Source organism: Phycodurus eques, chromosome 16 (assembly GCF_024500275.1).
Source record: "Phycodurus eques isolate BA_2022a chromosome 16, UOR_Pequ_1.1, whole genome shotgun sequence".
Classification (NCBI taxonomy): domain Eukaryota; kingdom Metazoa; phylum Chordata; class Actinopteri; order Syngnathiformes; family Syngnathidae; genus Phycodurus; species Phycodurus eques.
Window position 1 is genome coordinate 470,278 of NC_084540.1, and position 23,948 is coordinate 494,225.

Below are 23,948 nucleotides of genomic sequence, written 5' to 3' on the forward strand. Positions count from 1 at the left end.
CCACGGTGATATGAAATGTGGTGATTGTTACTCAGCTGCTTTGGTCACGCCTACCTCTCCTCCCTCTATAGTGCTGAACTACTTACAAATAAACGGGCTGCTTTAAAATAGCTGGCGAAAAGCGTCCAAACCTCTTACAGATGTAACTGAGCCGCAGGCAGCATATCGGAAGTGATTTTTAAAAGACAGAATTTAGTCTCCCAGTCTTCACCCACCGTTTCCATCACTGCAGTCAAGGAAGAGACTCCCTATAGGCGACCCAAGCTCAGCGCACCGCCTTGGATTGTTTTTCTCAGAGGTGAGCAGGACTTCACTTGACTTCATTGCGCATATTTCCGTTTGTTTCTCATGAAATGCAGCAGCTACGAATTGAGAAAGGAGAGACGAGTATGAGCGGTGTCCCAGTTGAACATTTACGTACAGTACGTATGTGTGCGACTTTAATTTGCATTGGATTGGAAGTCCGTGCAGTCTCACTACGTGAGGAAGAAGAGTCCGGTCGCAAAGGGGGAGTCGAGACAACCGGGCAATTCACCTCTGACCCCCAACTGTATGATTAACTTGATGTGGACCAGCGGGGCTCACTGAGCTGACAAGGTCTTTCCTGTTTTTGTTCCGTTCGTTGTTATTGTGTGTTGGACAATTCCACTGAGTGAGGGGGCAGTGATACTGAACTAGGTAGATGACAGTAATAGAAATAAGATGGCGTACGAAGAAAGGGGTCGTCTTCTTGTCCCTGTCAGCGGGGACAACAAACAGTGCACGTGTTGTCTTAACACCACACGAAGGCCCATATCGGAGGGCACCACAAGTGCATTCACTCTTCACACATTTGAAAGAGGTAATAACCACCTTTGTAACCGTGACACAAGATGGGATGTCAGGATAGGCTGGGCAAAGCGATAGAGAAGAATAGCTTTCTTTGTTGTTTGGAATTGAATTTCACAAAAAGTAGGCCCACACTGCAGCAATTAAATATTACAGAAATTCAAATACAAAATGCACTGAAATACATGTACAGTCTACCAAATGTACCAGAACGTAATACCCAATCTGGATTTATAAAATATTGAATTGATAAACTTGCAATAATATAAAGCATGCACATTTACATTCCGAAATGTAGAAAGAAAATCCACGTTAAATTTAATGACACCAGCAGACATGCCATGAAAGGGAAATAAAGCATCTGTCGTTTGTTCGTATTTGTAATCCCGACTTTCTGATTGGAAGTTACGAAGAAGTTGTACAGTATTACATTCCGGGGTAAATTGTTGATCAAACATTCATCAAAAGCTCGACCGACTGTTCACGTTTCGCACAACACTTTGTGGTCAGACGTGTCGAGAAAAAAAAGTGGAATTGCAGTTACAAAGTAGAAACCAAAGAAGTCCAATGTATCTGATTCTTCAAAACTAAACAAAGCTGATCATAGCCGAAGTACAGTCTATACTTGTTTTATTATCATCGACTTAATAATAATCAGCATAATTGACTTTTGGATTTCTGCACAATTTCATAGGCTTATTTTCCTGGAAATGTTGGCCAGATGCAAGCTTTTGGGGTTGGGATTGCACCGTATAATGAAAAGCAAGAATTATGTCTCATGTTTTTGGCCGTAAGCAAAAAAACGCAATGTTTTTTAGATGCATGCCTGGGAATATTCTCATTCGTCCAGGTCATCGAATTGACAGGGCATTGAATCGACCGTACCCGGACCGTTCCGTTCGGCCTCTCGTCCGAGCTTCCTCGCAAGTCAGGCTCGTCGGTCGCGGCTAGGCCTTGTTGCCCCAACTGATGAAGCCTGACCGGGCGAGAGGCCACGCCTCTTTTACGACAACCAGAACAGTCCAGTTGTGATCGATTCGGTGCCCTGAGAATTGAATTCCGTGCTTTTCAAGTCAAATGCACATTTGACTGTTTTTTCCTGAAAAAAGTCAAACCTCTTTCTCACGAGTGCCAAGTTCAATGTCACAAAATAACAGCACACATTGAACATAAATCCCTTGCACCACAATAGTGTTAATGTTGTTTGGACTACTCATTTTTCAGAAGTACTTTTCCTGGAAATACAGCAGGTACGTCCTCCGTGGTTTAATTTGATTTGAACCCAAACAAAGCCGCCAGACCAATGGGCGTAAGGTGATACGCGTTTGTTGAATGTCATGTGGATGAATTGAAAAGCATGATGTTTGAGTAGCAAAGGTTATTATGTTCATAAGCGTTGGGGAGAAAACCAGCAGGTGTATTTTGGATCTTGAGCCACACCCCTGTTCAGTGCTCCCACTTGAAAGAGCTTACAGTCTCTTTAACGTGCAGGAAATACATCAAGATGAAGAATCTTACTTACGCGCACAACAGTGCACTGTTGTTCTGTTGCGAGGAGGATTCATTGGCGTAAAAAGGTAGAAAGCTGACAGTTGTTGTACTCGTTGTACTGTTGTACTCGAGCGGCTCCAACGACCGGAGACAAATTCCTTGTGTGTTTTGGACATACTTGGCAAATCAAGATGATTCTGATTCCGATTCTGATTCAAAGCTTTCTTTCTGATGGTTGGCCAACAAGCTTGTGTGTTTTGCTTTTTCTCTCTGCAGATTGGACACAACTGCTGATGAAAAACAATGGGATGCTTTGGATTCCTCAAGTTTATGATGTTTGTTTTCAATGGCATTATCTTTGTAAGTTTATGCTTTGCATACTCCGTTATAAATGTGAAGTACACTGTACTGTATCAAATGCAAAGCACAATCTTGCGGTGTGTATCACGTGTCTAATGTGCCACAAAAGAATCATTGCATAAATGTAGCACCTGGGAAACATAATTCCATTCAAAACTAAATATTGTCTGTTTGCCCGATAATAAACATAAAAGAACATGAACTTCATCGAATAATAGTGTAACATGGAATATTTGATTGAAGATAGTACATGGGTTAAAAACAACAACAACAACAACAACAACCAAAACGTGAACCTTCTCCACTTGACTGCCCCACAGTTGGCGGGCGCGGCCATCCTGGGAGTCGGCATCTGGGTAAAGGTGGACAGCGGCTCCATCCTGGGCTTCCTCGGCATGATTGAAGACGCCCCCGCCGAGCTCAGTCGGGTGCTCAACGTGGGCTACCTGCTGATTGCTGCGGGAGCGCTGCTCGTCATCGTCGGCTTTCTAGGCTGCTGCGGGGCCGTCAGAGAGAGCGAGTGCATGCTGCTGCTGGTACGTGTTGCCAACTGGTTTTCAGGTGATGAGCCGAAAAGGGCTCCGTCCGTCTCTTTGCAAAAAGTCGCGACACCGTGTCATGTAGATCGCGCGTCGGCATTAGGCACATTGGCCGGCCGTCTCATTTTGCCAAACGAGACCAGTCCCAAAACGTCTGTTCATTTGGTTTAGGGCTAGCTTTCTGTTTGACGTTTGCATACTGTATCTTCTCCCTTATGAATGAATATGCACGGTTGTCGCACGAGATAATAAATGGATGTACGCATGGACATGGACCTTGTTATGTGAATGTCATTGTATTTTACAGTACGTTTGGGAGGGTGCTCAGCAGAAAGTCGACAGCGCTCTCATGTTCAAGTCAAACTAAATGTGCACTGGTGACTATCATATATGAACAGAATTGCTCCATTTGCCTGTTATTCGAGAGTTTATTGCATAGTTTTAATTTAGCAACTCACCCCTTGAATATGAGAAGGCATAAAAGTGGCGCCACATGATGGGATGAGATTATTGGCTCTCATTTCTTCAACCGTTTAGTCCCTTAGCCAAGTTCTGATTGTCACCTTCTTCTTTGGAGCTATTGTCACTTGTCACTTGTACTCATAAACCAGTGGAGTTGAATTATATACAATACTTTGAATTCATTTCTCATGGATATGGAAGGAGTTGAGACAGTAGTAGTTCTGTTGCTTGTAGGTCACAAACCCATATGCTAAAGAATCCGAGCCAAAGAAAGGCACCAAAGCGCTTGGCGCTCACAAAATGAGTCAGAGTTTCGAGACTTCGCTCTTGAAGTCCACATACTGCAGACATTATTTTATGTATGTATTGATTGATTGATTGATTGATTTTCTGACAGAAAAGCATGTGCTAAAACTAAATATCATGTTTGGTCCATCATTCGTAACGACCACTTAAAGCGGATTGCCATAACAATGACAACGTTTCCAATTCCCTTCTAACATGCACAGTTCAAATGATTCTGATACTTTTATTTCAAGGAAACATGACAACATATCCTTGCTTTGCCCTCTAACATTACAGGTCCAATAACATTGTGGTATTGTGTCCTAGTTCTTCATCATAATCCTGCTGGTCTTCCTAGCAGAGGTCGCAGGAGCTGTGGTGATCCTGGTATTTCGACCTTTGGTAAGTTGGGAAGGGTACATCTTCACACCGAAGCTCGTGGCACGCAAGTGACTCAATGTTTGTACGATAGGCTGAAGACGTATTTCGAAAGTTTGGCACAGCAGCAGTCGGGAGCGTCAAGAAGGACTATGGGAAGAATTCGGACATCACCGGACTGTGGGATACCGCAATGAGCACAGTGTGTATCGCTGCTCATCACTGCGTTTGTCTGAAGCTTTGTGTGACACGTCGCCTCTCTTTTTCTCAGTTCAAATGTTGTGGAATCTTCAACTCCTCGGACTTCATGGACTCTCCGTATTATGTGGCCAACAACAATCGCTATCCGCCTCTGTGCTGTCCAGATGCTAATAATAAGCCCTGTAATCAAACAGTGATGGACAATTTCACGGTATGGGCTCCAATAATATTGCGTAAACAAAAAGTAGCCACCGCAGGATGATCCAGCCATTCTTTTACCTGGACTCTCTACTCTCGTCAGGCAATCCCGGGTTGCTTCGTAAAGATCACGCAACTGATCGATGACAACACGGTGGCGATTGTTGCTGTGGCGCTGGGAATTGCAGTACTTGAGGTAGGAACTCTCTTAAAGTGCACTCTTTAAGCTGCCCGTTTAAGGGCATCATCGAATCTCAATGTACGCTTTCATATTCAACTGGACTGAATGACTCCAGCTCCCCGTGCATCTCAACCCATTTGAATATTGTACAACAGCTCATTTATTGCAGTACAATACATCCAAGTCTTACATACGTACAGTATTGTTCAGGAAGATACTTTCAGATTTTCCATTACCCATCTAATTTCTATACTGAAATTCATTTTTAATTGTTTATTATGCGATATTGGCGGCACGGTGGGCGACCGGTTAGAGCGTCTGCCTCGCAGTTCTGAGGACCGGGGTTCAATCCCCGGCCCCGCCTGTGTGGAGTTTGCGTGTTCTCCCCGTGCCTGCGTGGGTTTCCTCCCACATCCCCAAAACATGCACGAATTGGAGACTCTAAATTGCCCGTAGGTGTGAATGTGAGTGCGGATGGTTGCTTGTTGGTATGTGCCCTGCGATTGGCCGGCAACCGGTTCGGGGCGTACCCCGCCTCCTGGGATGGGCTCCGGCACGCCCGCGACCCGCGTGAGGAGAAGCGGCTCGGAAAATGGATGGATGGATATTATGCAACATTCAAATCATCTGAGACAATGAAATGTTGAATTTTGAAATTTGAGTTGGAAGCAGTGAAAAAATAGTTACAAAATGTAATGAATTAAAAAGTTGAATCGACAAAGTATAATACAGTATACTGTATGGGTGTTACGTTATTTTATTGGTCTACTGGAACAAATTGGATATTCCTTTCTTCTTTGTCCTGTTCGGTCAAGTAGAAAGGAAGATCTGTATCCCTTTTATGCTGGAACAGTTTGACTGTGTCACAGGAGACTTTTTACGCTGCCACTGTGGTTTCTTTGTATTCCGATGGCTATTTATTGAGAGTTACGGTCGTTCGGTCAAACAGAACCAAGTTTTAAAGGGGAGTGACAGGGGGAAAAAAGCAAAAGAGAGAGAGAGTGAAAAGGGAACTAAATAATATCGGAAAAGAAGACAACAAAAGACAAAAGCACGAGCCGTAAACAAGATGAGGAAAGCGAAGCATTACATGTACAATGACACATTGGATTCCAGTGTTGTATGGGCCAAGAGTGCTGCACCCTGTGAGGGAAGGACAGGACAATACAGGACAGGACAGGGACAGGACAGGGACAACTGAAGCGTGGGGTGGCGGGAGTGGCGATGTAAACCAAATCTTTTTCTCATTTGAATCACGTTATTGTTTAAACATGAGTACAACAGTTGACCTTCGTGCAAGGGCCCTTGAAATGAGACCTCACTCAATTCTGTATCGTATTTGCCATTCTATTTGCTCCTCTTACCGAGTGTGTGTGTGTGTGTGTGTGTATTCTCCGCAGTTATGTGCCATGACGGTTTCCATGATCCTTTACTGCAAGATAGATTCAAAGTCGACCTGACAGCAAAAGTCGACAACTCCGGAAGCATCATTTTAATCACTGGACGAGTTCTACTTTCCGTACTGCCAGTTAAAACGCACTGCTTATATTTCTATTGAAATGTCGCAACCGCTCGAGCAGGATGACAGCATTGCATAACAAACCCATTTTTAACATAGTAACGAGGATTCGGTGAATGTGAACGGAACATTTATCAATGATTCTGCAGATTCAGGCCAGTGATTATTTAATGTGACAGAGCATTTGACACACACGACCTGAGGAGTTTGGTGGTGTAATTGTAATCATGAAATAGAGGTTACCATTTATGTTAGAAATTTCACTTGTTTCTGTGATGATATATAGCAATCAAAATGCAAAATGATTGTGTTGTATTCAACATGATCAATTTTGAAATAAAATGACCACATTTCTCGATCTGGTTTCATTGAGGTGATCTTTGTAGAAAAGTGACAGGAAATCAATCACTTGTTGTTTTCAAACAGCTGCTCTGCATACGCGACAAAAAGTCTCCAGTCGGGTCCATTTGAAAAAAAGGCCTGGTGTGTTTGGAGTCGTCGGGTGTTGCCCAATAGCAGAAGCCATACAATAGAAATCTCACGGCATCGATACGAGCCAACACTTACAGATAATGGCGGCAATCAATCGAGGGCATCGCCGTCAAACTCGAGGCCCGGGGGCCGGAGGCGGCCCGCGAAAGCAAATCGTGCTCGTCATTTTTGCTCAAATCTGTACTCAAATTCCAAACGGTCCTCATAATAAACAATAATGTTGAGCTCTCGCGTTTTTCGGTTACCAAGCCTTTCTTCTACAGTAACTCAAACAATACTTGAACAAACTGTTATCCTTGTCTTCCGATTGAAAAACTAGTTATCCCTCAATTAGTTGTGTCATGGCAATAATGTTTTGGCGATGAAACATTTATACAGTTCCACTTTTCTAACGGCCCTCTGACAGAAACCCTAACTCCGATGCGGCCCGAGACAAACGCCAAAAAGGTTTGACACGCCCGCTCGAGGGGAATTCAAATATTACATACGTATAGTGATATATTTTTCGAATACACTTTGAGATCTTTCTCATTGATATTTGTATTGCATTCCACACAGACAAATATAACGATGAAATGAACGAATGGATTTCCAGTCCTGACTTGCGTTTCGACGTGTTTGTGTCGTGTGAAGCAATGCGGAAGTGAGAAGGGAAAACATTGGGGAATAAAATGAGAATCCGAGTCGATGTCCTCCGTCGCAAGCCGCAAACACCGCAGCATTTTCTGGCATTTCCACGCTCGTTTCCCGCGATGACAATATTCTCGTCGATTGTGTTGAAATGTCGTTTCCCGGTCGGACCGGTGACGTCGCGGTCCACAGTCGAGGCTCCTCCCACTTCGCGTCATTTGCCTTCCTCGAACTGTCGAACTGTCGAACTCGGAAGCGGAGGAGGAGTTGTCGACTCGACCTCCTCCAGAAATTCCACCGAAAACCGTGAGCCAGTCGGTGTCAACACTCCGCGTGGAGCTCGGTTTCAGGGTGCAGGCAAGTGGTCTCAATGCGACAAGTGCAAACTGGTCCTGGTCCTGGTCCGAGCGCGGCTGACAGGGAACATAACATGTCCGATGGAAAAGACGCCAATGCTGCTCACAAGTGAGTACGACCCAAAAGAAAGAAACAACAACACTTTCTTGACTTTTGCGGAGTAGCCGTGCCATTTCGACGCACAAACGGCGGTGTGCTGCTTATTTGGCTTTGCTTTTCGTTTCTTTTCCAACACGCGTGCCTCGTCCCACTTGAGCACTTTGAAAGGGCGCCTGTGCCTCAAGGATTTCGGTGCGTTACCGCACGGCAACACGTGGTGAGCCTTTTTGCGATTTCGTACGTGCCGATGCTGACTTCCCCCAATTGCAGCGAGTCCAATGACGCTCAGTGGCGCTTGAATGACAATGGAGTGAAAGCTCAGTTGCGCATTCGATCTTGTGGTCGTGCAATTCAAGTCACCAAATCACCATTTTCGACAAAACCCTCAATGCCAGCGTCACTCGGGCTTAGAAAACAGCAGGTACCAATGTCAGAGCCTCGTGGAGTTTGCATGTTCTCCCTATGTTTGCTCCCGGTACTTCGAGCTCCCACATCCCAGAGACCGACGTGGTTGATTGAAGACGACATTGTCCATAGGTGTGAATGTGAGAAGGTTGCTTGTTTGTTAATGTGTGTCCAGAAAGTGCGGAAGTGGCCCCGAGCTGCATTTTTCTTTTCTTTTTCTTTTTTCACGGGGTCTCCGATCCTTGGCATCGCCCCCTTGGGAACTGTTATAAAAGGCCCGACCCTCACAAATGCTCATATTAGCTAATAATATCGATCGTGCGCGGAAACCATAAACAGTCATCGCATCATTTTTTTTCATTCATTTACACATTTCTTGGAGATAAGATGCAGTCATGTTTTCCCGCATACGCAAACTATGCCCCACATGCGTTCTCTATAGCTTGCTGACGAAGCCGAGCGCGATTTCAACTCTCGGATTGGATATTTGCCAGCGAACGTCACAAAAATGCCTTCTCTTTATCTTGAGCGCACATCATGTTGTTTGCACAATGATGAGCTAAGTTTCCAGTTTCCGTCCTCACGTCCCACTTTTTGTACATTTTAGCAACTCCTCCCTGATGAAGAAGAGCCTGGAAGAGAGCCTGGATGAGTGCATGGAGGCCCTGGATCTCTTCCTAAACAATCACTTCAGTGAGAGTCTGGAGAGGCTGCAGTCAAAGTAAATGATGTTTTTAGTGTCCCACTTTGGGTTGGTCATACCATGATGTGTTAGAAGGAGGTCCGTAGTTTTGGCCCCAGGGGAAGTCGAACTACAATATGGAGCAACGTGCCTCTTGTTAGCTGACGCACAAGTGTAACTCGGGTAAGCTTCCATTCTCCAGGATATTTAAGTGTTTGCTGAAGCTGACGCCTGAGGTCTGAGGTCTGACTGTTTCAACAGCCAAAGAAGGGCAGCCTGGCTGAACAAACATTATGCTGTGAGATAGTAGCAGTGCTACAACACCCTCAAAGAAAACTACTCCTGATCTAAAAAGTTTCAAATAAGGTTTCACTCACCTTTCACTCACCTTTACTGTTTGAAGTAGGTTCCAGGGTTCCTGAGGATAAGTGTTCAAAATGATGGGGGCGATGACTTTTACCACTAGAATAACACTCAGTAGAAAGGTGACCTGTGAGCACACCTTCACCTCCATTACGCGTCCTACATATGCCGGAAATCCGTCATAAACGCGCAGGCGAATCGTTAAATAAACATTGCCTAATTTTAAAATAAATAGTGAAAACACAGGGGTACTTGGATTGCGGCGAAGTTGTGTTCCTATGGCGGCTACGTAGCCTGAATTTTCACTTCAGTCCAAATACATACTATAGTCTATCACTGACCTATGCACTAACGCAGTACTTAAGTCGTAATTACAGTCAATATTTGTTTGTAAAAAGCTGATGGAGAAGTACAGGGAAGGTCGGAAGAAGCTGCATTGTATCTGTGGCTTTATAAAAAGCGGCATGTCAAGGGAATAGCTGTTGTATCATATGAGGAAATCTGGCATGGCCGATAAGTATATTAGACCACTCCGAGACATGTACGATAACAGTAAGACGGTAATGAGGTGTGCTCCTGGAATCATGGAAGAATTCAAGGTGGAGGTGGGCCTGTGTGGTGACGGACAGCTTGACACATCGAGTCAGACCGTAGTATCTGTGGACTATGGTGCTTGCGGATGACGTTGTGAAGGTGGAGGTACGACAGTTGCAGTACATGTGTGTGGATGGAAGGGAGGCCAGTGAAATAGTCAGGTTACAAGGGGGAGAGGTGGAGAATGTGCAGGACTCTGAGTACTTGGGGTCAACTGTGCAGAGTAATGGGGGGTGGAAGAGGAATGCCAGCATGGCAAGGAAAGTGTCAACGGTGAAAAGCGCAAGCTGAAGTGAAAGGAAACGATATTGGACGGTACTGAGACCGGCGACGTTGGATGGTTTTGGTACAAAAGCAACGTACCGAAAGACAAGAGAGCGAGCTGGCACAGTTGAAGGTTCTGAGATTCTCTTCAGGAGTGGAACCAATGGGCAGGGTCAAGAATGAGTTCATCAGGGAGAGCACGTACTGGAGGGTTTGGAGACAAAGCTAGAGCGGCCGGATTGAGATGGTTTGGACATGTAAAGAGGATGCAAAGTGGATATTACGCTACAAGCATGCAGAGGCAAAGAGAAAGTTCAAGAGGTTTCTGGATGTGGTGAGGGAAGACTTGCAGGTATGGCACTTGGGGTTAAAGCAAGGCTGAAGGGGAAGACGATTTGCACAAAAACACTTCTAGGCCATAAATATAAAACAAGTTACTGAAAAACCGTAAGTACGGCAGTAACTGAGCTGGGTGACGACGTATTCTTCCGCTGCACACTCTTTGGGAACTCCAATTGTCATGTTTGTAAACCAAAGACCCCCTGTACCGTAAACACAAATACGACAGTATTTCTGCACCATTATATGGATGGACATCAATGTACTTACTGTATATGTAAGAGGTGTCTCAGAAATATTCCAGGACTGGTGTCACAAAAGATATATTTCAAATCCAAACTACAAATTCTTCTCCTTCAATAATCCCCCTGGAGTCCAAGACACTTTCCCAGCCTTCCTCTGCCACGCACCCCTTGAAAGAATTCTTCCGGCATCCTCCGTAGCTCCGTCGTTATGGGCATCTCGATGTCATCCGTTTCTTCCAAACCAGCCCCCTCGATGAGCCCGTGAGCTTGGAACGGGGAAAACGCAATCACAGGGATCCAAGGTTAGGTGCTCCAGCACGGTGATGTTCTTCTCTACCAGCAACTGTTGGATGCTCAGGACATTGAACAGGTGTGTTTTTTTGAGTGAAGCAGCGACGTGTTGTCCCGCCACAACTCTTGCGTCTTCCGGCACACTGAACGAAGCAAACGAAGCAGGACCTGACCTGACCTGACCTGACCTGACCTGACCTGACCTGACCTGACCTGCTGGGCGATCGTCCGGCCCACGTTGAAGAGGGAAACTCCGAGTTTGTGGTCTGGGTTTTCTGGCACACCTGCTTGTGTTTTGCGTTTTTCCCAAATAAAAAAACACAAATGCGCCACTATTATCAACTATTCATTGTTAGCCTTTTTAGAGGTCAGCACTCTACTAGTGTTATTCAAGTTTTGGGAGAGGCGAGAGTGCAATGTTTGCCTCTTAAATGGAGTTGAATGGGATTTTTACACCAAATAGGAAATGTACTTTTGAATTGCTCAGTTAACTTCCAAAATTGGAGGGGGAAAAGAATGAAGACATCATTGATCTGAAACACTTCAATACTCCAGGCTTGGTTTGCTCGCTGTATGATATGGGTGCCCTTCTATGTTTCTTCTGTAGAGTGGGTGAAAGCATGTACCACTCTCTTATGTACGCCACAGTCCTGGAAATGCAGGCCATGATGACTTTCCAGCATGACGACATTTGCAATGCCGGAGCTACAATGAAGAGCGCTCAGGAACTGTGTCAGAGGTCCGTTTTTCTCCTCAACCTAAAATAATATCTACTTGTACACCAATTGCTGCTTGTTTCCTCTTGGAGAGCACGTTTAACACCCAGACCGCATTCAGAGCCATTATGTTCCTGTTTTATGAGCTATCAAAACAAATTGCACCCATGCACTTATTGTTGCTTCGAACATGTCGCTGTTTGGAATAGTTGGATGCATGGTTATTATCACTATCTGCCTGCTGTCACATGAGTTGACATACAGATGTTTTGTGACAAAGTGCTTTGTCATCACGCGTAGAATAGTAAGATACATATTTTGTTGCTACGCTAACATTGTTTCAGGTTTCGCCGTAAATCTCCAAATTTAGGGAAGTCCGCAGGGGAGCCGCTCACTGAAGGTAAAAGTGAATTCAGTTACTTCCTTTTTTCTTCACAATTCAAAGCTGTTCCCGTGTGTCTGAATAAACTGTATCTGATATTGCTCTGTCAAAATACATAAATGATCAAGAATGACAGCACATATCAACTATCATCCTACCTGCATACGCTGCGGGGGTGCTTGCATCTCTTACAAATGCAAAGTGTGTCTTTCCTCACCCTGGCGACCGCAGGCTGAGCGAGGATACGAGACGAATCGAGCGGCTACTCGTTGTCGCCGACTTTTCCGACCGACTGTCACGACTATCCGTGCGTTCGTATTCCGTGCCGCTTCTCCTGACGAGGGTCGCGGGTGAGCTGGAGCCTCCAGTTATCCCTGCTGACGTTGGACGAGAGACAGGGTACGCCCTAAAAGGATCGCCAGCCAATCTCAGGGCGCATATAGACAAACAAACAAAGTCGCATTCACACCTCGAGTCAATGCAGAGTCGTCTCCTAACCTAAGAAACGTGTTTTGTAACGTGGGTGGAAGCCGGAGTCCTGGAGAAAACCCACGCAAGAACCCCCAACCTCAGAACCGCTCTGCACTGCGCTGACCCTCTCGTGTCCATTTTTTTCTCTCTTTTAAAAGTGTTGAGCAACATATGAGTGACTTTTGTGGTCTCTGGAGACTCTGCCACATTCGCGCTGCCAATGAGGGGTGCTTGTGCAAAGTCATCACTGGCTAATTTAAGTAATAACAAGAATAAGAATAATATTGTGATGTCACAATTCAGCAAACTTGAATACAGCTCTCTCACCGACACAGTTTACGAAATAGGCAAATAACAAAAGATTGACTTGAATTTCGCACTTGATCGGGCGGGCAGAGACTGCAGAGACCCAACTATTTTTATCGAAACAAATAAAAAGTCAATTTCTCCGTCATGTATGTATTGTCTCCTTTAAAAACTCCACCCCTACACTTCTGAATTCCCCATTAACTTTTAAAAATGGGTCAAATATACTCACTTGTTTTTAAAATGAATTTTCATATAATTTGTTCGATTACCATAAACACACAAAATCTTGTGGAGCAGGTTTTTATGCTACCTTGGTTTTCTATGGGTAAATGTCTCCGATGCTGAAAACAGCCATGCTTTAAGTTCTAGTTTCGAAAAGTTTTGGACTTAAAATTGTAGGCATTCATCGTAAAGGGAAGCTGACCCATTGAAAATCGTACTTTCTATAATGGTAAAGACATTCATGAAAATCATTTGAGTTGCACAATTCACGTTGCCCTTCAAACTCTGTGGATACAAAGTGCATCAATGGTGCCAACTACTCCTTAAACCCCATGACCCTCTTTTCTTCATGCAACCGTAAGAACACGACACTTTCATAAATTCCTACTTATTCATTCATATCTTGGAAATTACACAATTTATGTCGATGTCTGCTATTGTGTGAATGCAAAATGGCTGCCTCGCAGATCCCTGTGGTGTATTGCAACAACATGATAAGGCTCTCTCCAGTGCGATGAGCAGTAAAGACAGCTTGACTGTGTGTAAAGCAACCCAAAAAAGGAACTCCGACGACACTAAGATGCGTTTGGGTTAGTTTTCATTGAAAAGGGCATATTACGAAATGGGGGGGGGGGGGAATCCTGTTTGTCAAAAATTCAGAAAACTTCATTTCCAAAACCGAACGATAAAGACATTTTGAAAAATAGGACTTTTTTTTCTTTTTCTTTCTTTCTTCAACCTTTTGATGGAAAACAACAATATAATATATCGATAATTGGAATACTCATATCAGTAAAAATAATTGATTTTCTCAAGGAAATTCAGTGGGCCATGTCTTGATCCTAATTATCTCAATGATATGAAAAGGACCCTTACCCTCTGTGTGGAAAAGTGAGCAGAACAGCCAACATTATTATTGCTTCACCACATTTGCCGGGTTTTGTAATGTAGCATTTCTGGACTCATTATGGCCAGTATTAGGCCTATATAAAATGTTTGAAAAATATACAAATTAAAAAAATATGAATGAAGATTACCAAAGATGAAGCCCAATGGGATATGCATATTTGTGTTTCAATATGAAAATCAGTCAGTGTGCTTTGTAAATGATGCAAATGAATGGAAAGCAGGCAAATACTGTATGCCTTACTCACAGCACTCATTTCGGTTGCTTGCCTCAGGATTTTGGCAATCGTATACTGTGTACATTTTAGTACAAAATAAGTCGGCATGGGGAAGTGAGTAGCACGTCTGCCTCACAGTTCGGCGGTTTTCCCGTGTGGAGTTTTGTTCCCCCCGTGCTCGCGTTGGTTTTCTTTGTGTACTCCGGTTTCCTCCGACAACAAAGCAAGTTAGGTTAATTGGAGACTCTAAATTGCCAATCCGCTATACAGTATGCACAACCAAATTCTGCATTCTGAAAAACACTTCCTTCCAGCACGGGTAAATGGTGGAACCCGATAGGAGCTGACCGGGACAAAGCACCTGTCGGAACTTTAAACGTCGACAGTGTCTTGTGTTTAACACTAGATGTCACCCCAGAGCCACCAAAGATGACAATATCCGATGTTTAGGCTTTCTTCGTGTTTACATATATATCACGATTATACATGTATTTAACTTTTGTCCGAAGACACCAGCCACAAATCAAACACAATTTGAGTTAGTTTGGCTTCAAACCGACCCGTAGCTATGCTCGTTAGCGCAGCATACGCAGGAAGTCCGCTAACCTGTTTTCGGGGTTTGTTCAGGTGACGTTCCTAATATAGCGGCGCGGTGTGAATGTGAGTGCAATTGGTTGTGTTTCTGTTTGTATATACAGGAAGTGCCTTGCAATTGACTAACGGCCAACCTCTTGCCCAAAGTCAGCCGGGATAGGCTCTGCGGCCCTCGTGGGCTTAAGCAATACACAAAATGGACGGATAGTACAAAATAGAATATAGTAAGACTGAATTCAAGCATTTCAATACTATTGGCTCATGAAGCGATTTGAATTTAGATCTGATAATGTCGCCATATGAATGGCTACCCAAGTCCTTTGTCTTTATCCTCCGAGGATTTCCTCCCATACTTTTTCAGCTCTGTGTGTATTAATGTATTACAACAAACAAAGCGTTTGCCAAGAAAATATGTGCTCGGTATCAGTGCTATAGGATCAGTACAATAGCAATACTGTGACTGACCCAGTAAAAATGGACGCCTGACCTTTAACGTTTTGACCGGTGGCATCTCGGGATGTTTAGAATATGTCTTTGTTTGGTCATTGTTCAAACTATTACTGTGGAGTATGTAACGTTATTCCATGTATGTGCAGAGCAGCTCCATGCTGAAGTGTGTTACGCAGAATGCCAACTGCAAAGAGCTGCTCTCACCTTCCTTCAGGTACACTGAGCTTATACACTGCAATTATGTCAAAACAAAATGGGTCCTTGCACTTTACAGCACAAAATATGTCTTTGTAGGATGAGAATATGGTGAGTTTTATCAAAGGTGGGATCAAAGTACGAAACAGTTACCTGATTTACAAGTAAGTAGCGCTCCATGCTGTACCCACAGTGATGTGTAGTAACAATATGTACAATGCAACTGTGAATTATGGCCTGCGCAACGAGATGTATGATGATTAGAAACGAAGCTCTCGTCAAATTTCGAGACTGCTTCCACCTCTAATGGAATCGTTGATTTAAAGGGTGTGTCCAAAGAGCTTTGTCACACCGCGTACACAGTGTCACTGTTATTCAATCATGTTAAAGGTTGCATTAAAAAAAAACAAAAAACAACAACAACACTAAGACATGGAAAGGTGGTGGTGATACAAGAATTTGTCAGTTCATTTAGCTCTGTGCTGCTAAAGGGCTTTGTCTGACATTGTTAACTTTGTTTTCCAGACAGTTGCATTCCTATGTAAAATCTCAAACCTGTTTTAAAGGACCCAGCCACAATCACTTAGAGGGCGGGATTTCTTTTGGAATAGGAGCATTTAATCTGGTATGATGTCACTGTACTATAAATAGACCTTGTGTGTCGTGTATTTTACTGCTCCCTTTTTCTGTCTTTTTTCAGACACTCTCTTTATTTCCACCACGGATACTAAAAGTTTTAGAGTTTGCAGGCTTCTCGGGAGATAAGGTATGTGACGGGTGTGCTCGATCATGTCCGGCCTATGCCTCAACCCCCATTTGCATATCACTAAATGTATATAGATTGCACAGTGATCTCATCTACATACCCGTTTAAGGAGTACGGTTTGTCCCTGCTTGACGATGGCGCGACAGCATTAAATCTGCGCTCCATGCTGTGTGCTCTGCTGCTGCTTTGTTACTACACGTTTCTCACATTCATACTAGGTAAGGCGCCGCCCCGTAAACTCCTCACACGTCTGACTGATCACTCACTCCTGCCGAGTGATCTGGAAGATGTTGTATGTCTCCTCCTCTCCTTCTCAGGAACGGGTGAGGGACATGTGCTAGAAGCTGAAAGATTGTTGAAAATATTCAGGCTCCGCTATCCTCGGGTGAGTGGATTGCGGAATCTCAAAGACTGACAAATTATAGCTTGTAGCAACATCGGCAGAAAAAGTCACATTTTTAGTGTGACGTCTAACGTGAAGAAGTACACACTGTATGATGGCAGAGTATAAGACTGTGCAGGATACGCTGTTCCCCCAAAAATTGGACATCATTTCGTAGTCTAATGACAAAGCCGGTTCTCGCTCAGATGTTCAATCTTAACGAGATGTGTAAAAGCAAAGTAAATGATTACTTTATTAATGTACAGTGAACACGTCGCTATATTGTGCTTCACCTATTGAGGATTCAGTGCATTGCAGATTTTTCATTTTCCATATTCATATTACGCATAATTCGTCGTTTGGAGTGTGTGCTCTAATTGTTTGGGTGAGAGCATAAACACTTTCTAGCCTAAAACAAAACTGTAGCAAAAAAAGAAAACCATCATTAAAAGACATTGCAAGGAATAAAAGGCTCATAGTGTACAGTACTACTGTCGTTACTGGATGTTTAAGAGTTTAAAAAGTGTTTATACACCGAGTTTGCTGGAGGTTGATAGGAGTGTGTGAAAGATTGCGAAGAGTCTGGGGAGGTTCATACAGCTTTAAAATACGTCGAAATAATCCCCCAAAATGTGCGCGCTACTTTGCAGACTTCATCTATTGCAGGGGTGGTTCAGAACCTAACCTTTTTTTTTGTTTGTTTTTGTCAGTAATTATTCATTTCAAGAGTTTCTTAAGAGAAGAGCATAATAAGACTCTTGTAGATTTGTTGACGCGTCACGGTGGTTGTAAATATAATCCAGCGCTTCCGAATGGCTCACTTGTCAAAACTCCAATTATTCTTGTGTGAACATTATTACCCCATTTTTTTTGAACTTCACCAAGCCTGTGTCCGCTCCACCTACCGCATACGTGGCTGCCCTGACCCACAGAACAAACGTGCCACTCTTCCCACGGTGTACCAATTCATGGGAATGCCATTAAACACATGAAACAACTGCTACCGGGGCGTGTCTTCTTGCAGACAGGAATTAGGACTATCTTGAATAACCTCTTTTTCTGCACAGGGAGCAATATTCCTCTTCTTTGCTGGCAGGGCAGAGGAGATGAAAGGAAACATCGATGAGGTGACTGTGTGCTTTTGTCATCAAGTCTTCCAGGAACAGTTCTTGAACGAAAGAAAGCTAGCATTCATTTCCTGTTCTTGTTCATTTCCTGAGTGGCAAAGAGTCTGTTGTTCTCACAACTGAGGAATTATCCACTACCCGAGCTCAACATTAGGTGAACGCAACCTAATGAGACATTTCATCCAAATGTCAGCCTTTCGGAATGATAATGCTCCGTTTCGATTGAACGATGTGTGACGTTTGAGGTGGCCGCCGTGTCTGCGTCGCAGTTCTGAGGCTCCTGGATTGAAATCTCGGCTCCCGTGGTTCCTGTGCTTGCGTGGCTTTTCCCTGGGTACTCAAGCTTCCTCCCACGTCCCGAAAACGTGCACGCTCGGTTAATTGAAGACTCTTTGTACGTAGATGTCAGTGTGAGTGGGAATGTTGTGTTTGCGAAGGCAGAAATGAAACGCAAATGTCATCTTTTATAGACGTAATACAAGCCGCACTAAGCTTCAGGCTACCGTGGATGTTTTCATTCTAGTCCAACCCAATGTGGCCTTTGCATGTTACGCATGTCGTTCCGGTTGTGTCACCAGGCAGTGGCTCTATTTGAAGACGGCTGCAAGGCCCAGCAAGCGTGGAAGCAGTTCCACCACATGTGCTACTGGGAGCTGATGTGGTGCTTCACCTATAAGCGAGCGTGGAAGATGGCCTATTTCTATGCAGACCTGTTGAGCAAGGAAAGTCACTGGTCCAAGGTGCACATTAGAAAAAAAACCAGTCCAGTTCTTGTTGTTATCCTATTATGCCAGTGATTGTGACATTGACGAGAATGTACATGTAAGAATCCAGTTTGTTTCTCCTAGGCTATGTACATCTACATGAAAGCCGCTTATCTCAGCATGCTGCCTAAGGAGGAGGAACGCCCCTTTGGAGAGGATGAGGCGGATCTCTTTCGGTCGGTGATTCCCAACCAGGATGCCTTGGCGCTCTCGGCGTGCCGTGAGAGAGATTATTAGGGAAGCTGCAGAACATAACTTTAATGGACCTTTTTATAGCTACACGAATGAAATGCAGTACAAGAGCTGTAGCACATCCTACTGTACAAAGATTCTTCTCATAGAAATGTCCATTGAGCAACAAGTTTGTGATTGACAGCAGTAGAGCATTGCAGCATGTTGTCGTGGTGCTAATCAATCAAAGCTGAGCATTATTGTCCTGGATCAAATTGCATGTTGGCCAGTGTAATTAGTCATAATGCATATGCCTATTGCAATGAAAAACTATTTTAAAAGGATATATTTAATCAAAGTGAATTCGTTTTTTTAGTTGGGCTCTGACAAGATGTCTTTTTTTTATTTAGACTTGCTTCAACTCATTCATGGACTTTGTTGGTTCATAGTTCAGATATTCTATGCTACTTGCTCCACTATTCCTCACAGTATTTTAAACTGCAATGTGTCAATAAAGCAAAATTAGCTGATGAAAATGTAGTTAGTGAGTGGATAAGGAGATGGATCAGTAGTTTTGCACTAGTTATTGCACAGCTCCTTAGGACCACAAACTCCCTCAGAAGATTCAGGCACTTTGTCCAACTCCAGACCCAGATCTGGCCCGAGTCTCCATGGAGCAAAATAGGATTTTTGAGGCCCTCTGTTTCTCTGTGTTTGGCTGGCAACCAGTTGAGGGTGTACCCCGCCTCTTGCCCGCAGATCGCCGGGCGAGGCTCCAGCATACCCGTGACCCTGGTGAGGATAAGCGGTGTGGTATTATTTCTGCAAATAATACTGATTATAGAGCTTTCATAGTTACACTGCTGCTGTTGTTGTTGTTGCAGCACCGCTAGTCCGTCAAGTATACTATGCACGTACTATATATATATATATATATATATATGTGTGTGTGTTTTGACGTTATTCTTTTCTTCCTAAATACTCCACCCACTCATTGAAACCTGTGCTTTTGTGGAGGCCAAGTCATTTAGGGCATCACCGTAAGACATCTTTGCTGTTAATGCTCATCACGGCCAGTCCACTCGGTTGTTCGCGTGCCATGGAAGATCTCAAGTGATTAATTGGGAGTTTGAGCCCCATTTGGTCACGGGGCTCTAGGCAGGTGCTTAGCTCGCGTATGCCTTGGGGCCAGCTCTGCTCAGACCCATGACTTGTGGCATCCTCTTCTGTTTAGACAAGTGCCTGCCTTCAAGCAGAAGATAGCGGGCAAGTCTCCCCCCACTGAGAAATTTGCAATCCGCAAAGCTCGCCGCTACACTGCCCGCTGCCCAGTCAGGCTAACAGTGCCAGTGCTGGTAAGACTCTGGAATTCCGGAACTAACCCCGAAAAGCCCTTTACATTTATCCACTGCTTGATTCCAGGAGATGATGTACATGTGGAATGGTTTTAGCATGATCAAAAAGCAACCGGAGCTGACTGAAGGCATGATGCAGACGCTAGTGGAGGCTGAGCGCACCCTGTTGGAGTCTCCAGGTCCTCAGATGTCCCCTTCATTGAAATGCAACACAAAACAGAAAATGTGACCACTAAGCTTTTTGTCTTCTTGCACCTCCACAGAGAATGAGTATACGCTGGATGACCGGTGTGTAATCCACCTACTGAAGGGAATGTGTTTGAAAAACCAAGGGCTCCTCCAGGGTGCTGAGGAATGCCTTCATAAAGTTTGTTCTAGGTGAGCGCTTGTTCTATTCCTTTCAAACGCAGGTCATTAACTCTCCTTCACCACACAACAACGAAACAGACAACCGTAACCAGAGGGCTATTTTTACCTGGTGCGAACAGAATAGCAGACTGTACTGTGGAAAATTGTTTGTGGTTTATGGCAACGCGCTATGTCACAAGGAGGGTTGCAGTGAATGAAGCGGTTGGCGCCCTCCTCAGGGGAACCGACCTCCCCTCCGGCAACTAGTTCCCATCATTTGAAATAAGTACACTTAAAGTGTTGGACCGCAATAAAAGAGAGCTTTTAGATTGTTTTAGTCCTCATGTGGCTGTTAGCTGCAAGTTCTAAAAAGGTTCAAATGATTGTAAAGCACAGCTGTAGTTTTTTTGTTTGTTTGTTTTTTGTTCAGGGAGAAGAAGCTCAGGTTCGACCACTATCTCATTCCCAACGCCCTAGTGGAGCTCAGTCTCCTCTACATTGAACAAGGCCGAAGAGACGAGGCCATCAAACTGCTCCACAAGGCCAAGTAAGTTGCTATTAAACCAAGTTAGTGGTGCATGTAAAGCATGAATTCGATCAATACCGACATAAGCAAAGTGCGTGGGGTACGCGGGTACCCTCTAGCGGTACGAGACTGAATCACGGAATTAAATGTGGATTACACTGGATTCTTTTTTATTCCAGTACAGTATTTCTTGCATTTAACTTTGAAGGAAAATACACTTGCATTTTATCTTTTACAACTGTTTAGATAGAAAATGTTGTTTTACTTTCATTTGCAATACATTTGAATTTAGTCATTTAAGCACAGTTTTTAATTCTCTTTATATAAGCACAGTATTACTGTCCAAACTGTACATACTATTACAGTGGCTTACAATATTAAGTATACCCTTTAAGAGTACAACCTCTGCCTTGTTTTTGATGAACACTTGGTCCTACTATGCTAGTGCATTTTAATTTTGGTCATAATGACAGTACTTGTAAAGCCAAATATTTGCATGAGGTGGTACTTTGTAACATTTTTGAGAAACGCTGCATTGAATGAAGATATTATATTTTTTTACAACTAGTAAAAAGAAAATAATAATAAAATCTTACACCTACATATTGGGTTTGCCTTGTTCAGGTGTTTGAGTGTTGCTTGCACCCTAACCCCAAAAAAGAAGAAAAGAAATAATTTTCACTTTACTAAAGATTTGCATTATTTATTTATTCATGACCTCATTGAAAGTCTGTCAAACTAATTCCGACACAAGTGGTGTTTGCCGCTTTGGTTCTTCGGTGCACTTCCGCAGTTCCGCTCGGGAACAGTATAGGGCAGCCTCCGCCTGTTCCGTTAGGTGGCGTAGCTTTGTGGAACACAAAGTTGTTGCTATAGCATCATGGATATTTGCTATACATTTTTATATAAACTGGCCTTACTGCTCATAAAGTACCTCAGAGCTCTGCTGCTCCTAGACACCGTACAAACACGACAGTAAAAAGTCAAAGTTATTATGGCAGGACTTCTTCAAATCATTGCGCTGTAACTTAATGGTGATGGATTCAAATGTACTACACCCTGCTTATTTATTGAAATAAAGAGTTGTTAACCCTTTCCCTGAACTCAACGGTCTTTCTTTTGAATTCTAGACACAACTACAAAGAATACTCTATGGAATCTCGTACGCAGTTCAGGATCCATGCCGCTCTGGCCAAACTGAAGGCTGCCTCCGTCGATGCGGAGGAAACTCGTCTGTAGGGAGACTGGACATTTGGCATCGGAGACGATCTTCATCTGTGGTCGTTGTGACGCTCGCGGTGTTTTAGCCCAGTTTCATACATCGATACATTTTCATCAAGGAAATGCTGGGTTTCTATTCAGCTTTGCCTTTTAAGACCTGATTGGCCTCTCACAGTTGAAAAGTGTTAGATAGTATTGAAGAGAGCTTTAATTTTATATAAGATTACAGACTTGTGTATAAAGACATTTCGTTTAATGGACGATGTTGACATTTAAATAACCTGAATCAACCGCTGATTAAAGTCACTCTAAATAACATTCACAGTCACTGCATTATTCTGCTGAATTAGCATGAGAGAAGTATGGTACATTTTTATAATCTGAGGTCAATATGTGTTATGTTGTCAAAAGGTACAGTGGCTGAAATAAGTATTTAACACGTCACCATTTTCCTCATTAAATATATTTCCAAAGGTTCTATTGCCATGACATTGTTCCCAGATGTTGGGAACAACCCAAGTAATCCATACATAAAGAAAGTAGAACAAATAAGATCTGAAATTAAGTTGAATGTAATAATGTGAAATGACACAGGGAAAAAGTATTGAACACGCCAACTGGTATTTATTTCATACTTTGTACAACTCTCATACTCTGTCAGAAATCTTGCGAGGAGCATCTCATTGAGGCAAATTTACGGGGGTATTATCGGCTTTCCACTTATATATTACGGCCCCAACCGTGCTCACTGGAACGTTCAGAAGCTTAGATATGCGCCTGTAATCAATGCCGTCGTTATGTTTTGCGATGGTCTCGAGACGGCTCTCTGCTCTTCCCCATCGTGAGATGTGTCTTGACTCACACCTTGGCAATGAGAGCTTTTTGTAGGCCATCCATTAGGACTGAACCAGTGATACTCATTTGCACTGACAAGGGGCTGGATTGCTGTTTGATTATTGATAGATTTTAGGTGTTGTCTTGGCTTTCCACGCCTTTTTGCACCTCCCTTTCTTCACGTGTTCAATACTTTTTCCCTGCGTCAGTTCACATTATTACACACAACTTAATGTCTCATCTTATTTGTTCTACTTTCTTTGTATGTATGGATTACTTGGGTTGTTCCCAACATCTGGTGAAAATCTCATGTCAATAGCACCTTTGGAAATATATTTAGTGAGAAAAATGGTGACGTTAAATTCTTATTTCAGCCGCTGTATGACAAAAAGGTCAACTAAGCTGTGGTGACAATTGCAGAGCCCCACAGCGGAAATGTCCTTGAAAGGCCTCCCCCACCCTTAACTCCCGCTCACCACCTATGTATTCCTAAATGTAATTCCTTATACTGATTATAATCCCTGAAGGGAAAATGCGACTTTCACTCTGCTGTATATATTTTGTGTTGGACACCAAACACATGGATTCAAATTCATCCATGCTGGCATGCACGGAGAGATGTGAGTGTGAAAGGGACTTGCAAACAATGCTGAGTTACTTGAGCTGCGGGGGTGGGGGGGGGGCACTGTCCCTTTCTCAAGGGCACCTCGACAGCAGCCAGCAAGCAAGCAGACTAACATCTCTCAAAAAACAACTAGCCACCATTTTCAAATTTGATCCGCAGCCGG

At 43.6% G+C, this 23,948-nt stretch overlaps 2 protein-coding genes across 6 annotated transcripts; both read left to right on the forward strand.

Moving 5' to 3' along the window:
• The first annotated feature begins 77 nt into the window (after positions 1-77).
• Positions 78-6,800, forward strand: tspan34b (tetraspanin 34b). The gene is made up of 8 exons (XM_061701649.1): positions 78-298; positions 2,596-2,679; positions 3,000-3,215; positions 4,293-4,367; positions 4,438-4,545; positions 4,615-4,755; positions 4,846-4,938; positions 6,324-6,800. Exons 2-8 carry the CDS (start codon positions 2,623-2,625, stop codon positions 6,381-6,383), a joined length of 750 nt encoding a protein of 249 aa, XP_061557633.1. The 5' UTR covers positions 78-298; positions 2,596-2,622; the 3' UTR covers positions 6,384-6,800.
• Positions 6,801-7,760: 960 nt separating this feature from the next.
• Positions 7,761-22,644, forward strand: zgc:158403 (tetratricopeptide repeat protein 39A). Of its 5 annotated transcripts, XM_061701646.1 has the most exons (18): positions 7,764-8,029; positions 9,033-9,146; positions 11,811-11,942; positions 12,264-12,319; positions 15,618-15,685; positions 15,766-15,830; positions 16,192-16,291; positions 16,367-16,432; positions 16,542-16,650; positions 16,750-16,817; positions 17,882-17,941; positions 18,520-18,681; positions 18,790-18,881; positions 20,111-20,231; positions 20,299-20,410; positions 20,495-20,609; positions 21,010-21,126; positions 22,236-22,644. In XM_061701646.1, exons 1-18 carry the CDS (start codon positions 7,935-7,937, stop codon positions 22,342-22,344), a joined length of 1,761 nt encoding a protein of 586 aa, XP_061557630.1. In that variant the 5' UTR covers positions 7,764-7,934; the 3' UTR covers positions 22,345-22,644. The 5 variants fall into 5 exon arrangements, with proteins under 5 accessions (XP_061557628.1, XP_061557629.1, XP_061557630.1 ...); XM_061701644.1 differs by having other exon boundaries at positions 7,761-8,029; positions 16,542-16,817; XM_061701647.1 differs by lacking the exon at positions 17,882-17,941.
• Positions 22,645-23,948: the final 1,304 nt, after the last annotated feature.

Coding starts and splice junctions, on each gene's coding strand:
- tspan34b (XM_061701649.1), top strand. CDS start 2,623: ATGGGATGCTTTGGATTCCTCAAGTTTATGATGTTTGTTTTCAATGGC. Junction 2,680..2,999: donor TTTTCAATGGCATTATCTTT/GTAAGTTTATGC, acceptor ACTGCCCCACAG/TTGGCGGGCGCGGCCATCCT. Junction 3,216..4,292: donor GCGAGTGCATGCTGCTGCTG/GTACGTGTTGCC, acceptor ATTGTGTCCTAG/TTCTTCATCATAATCCTGCT.
- zgc:158403 (XM_061701644.1), top strand. CDS start 7,935: ATGCGACAAGTGCAAACTGGTCCTGGTCCTGGTCCGAGCGCGGCTGAC. Junction 16,292..16,366: donor GAATAGGAGCATTTAATCTG/GTATGATGTCAC, acceptor GTCTTTTTTCAG/ACACTCTCTTTATTTCCACC. Junction 16,818..17,881: donor TCAGGCTCCGCTATCCTCGG/GTGAGTGGATTG, acceptor TTTTCTGCACAG/GGAGCAATATTCCTCTTCTT.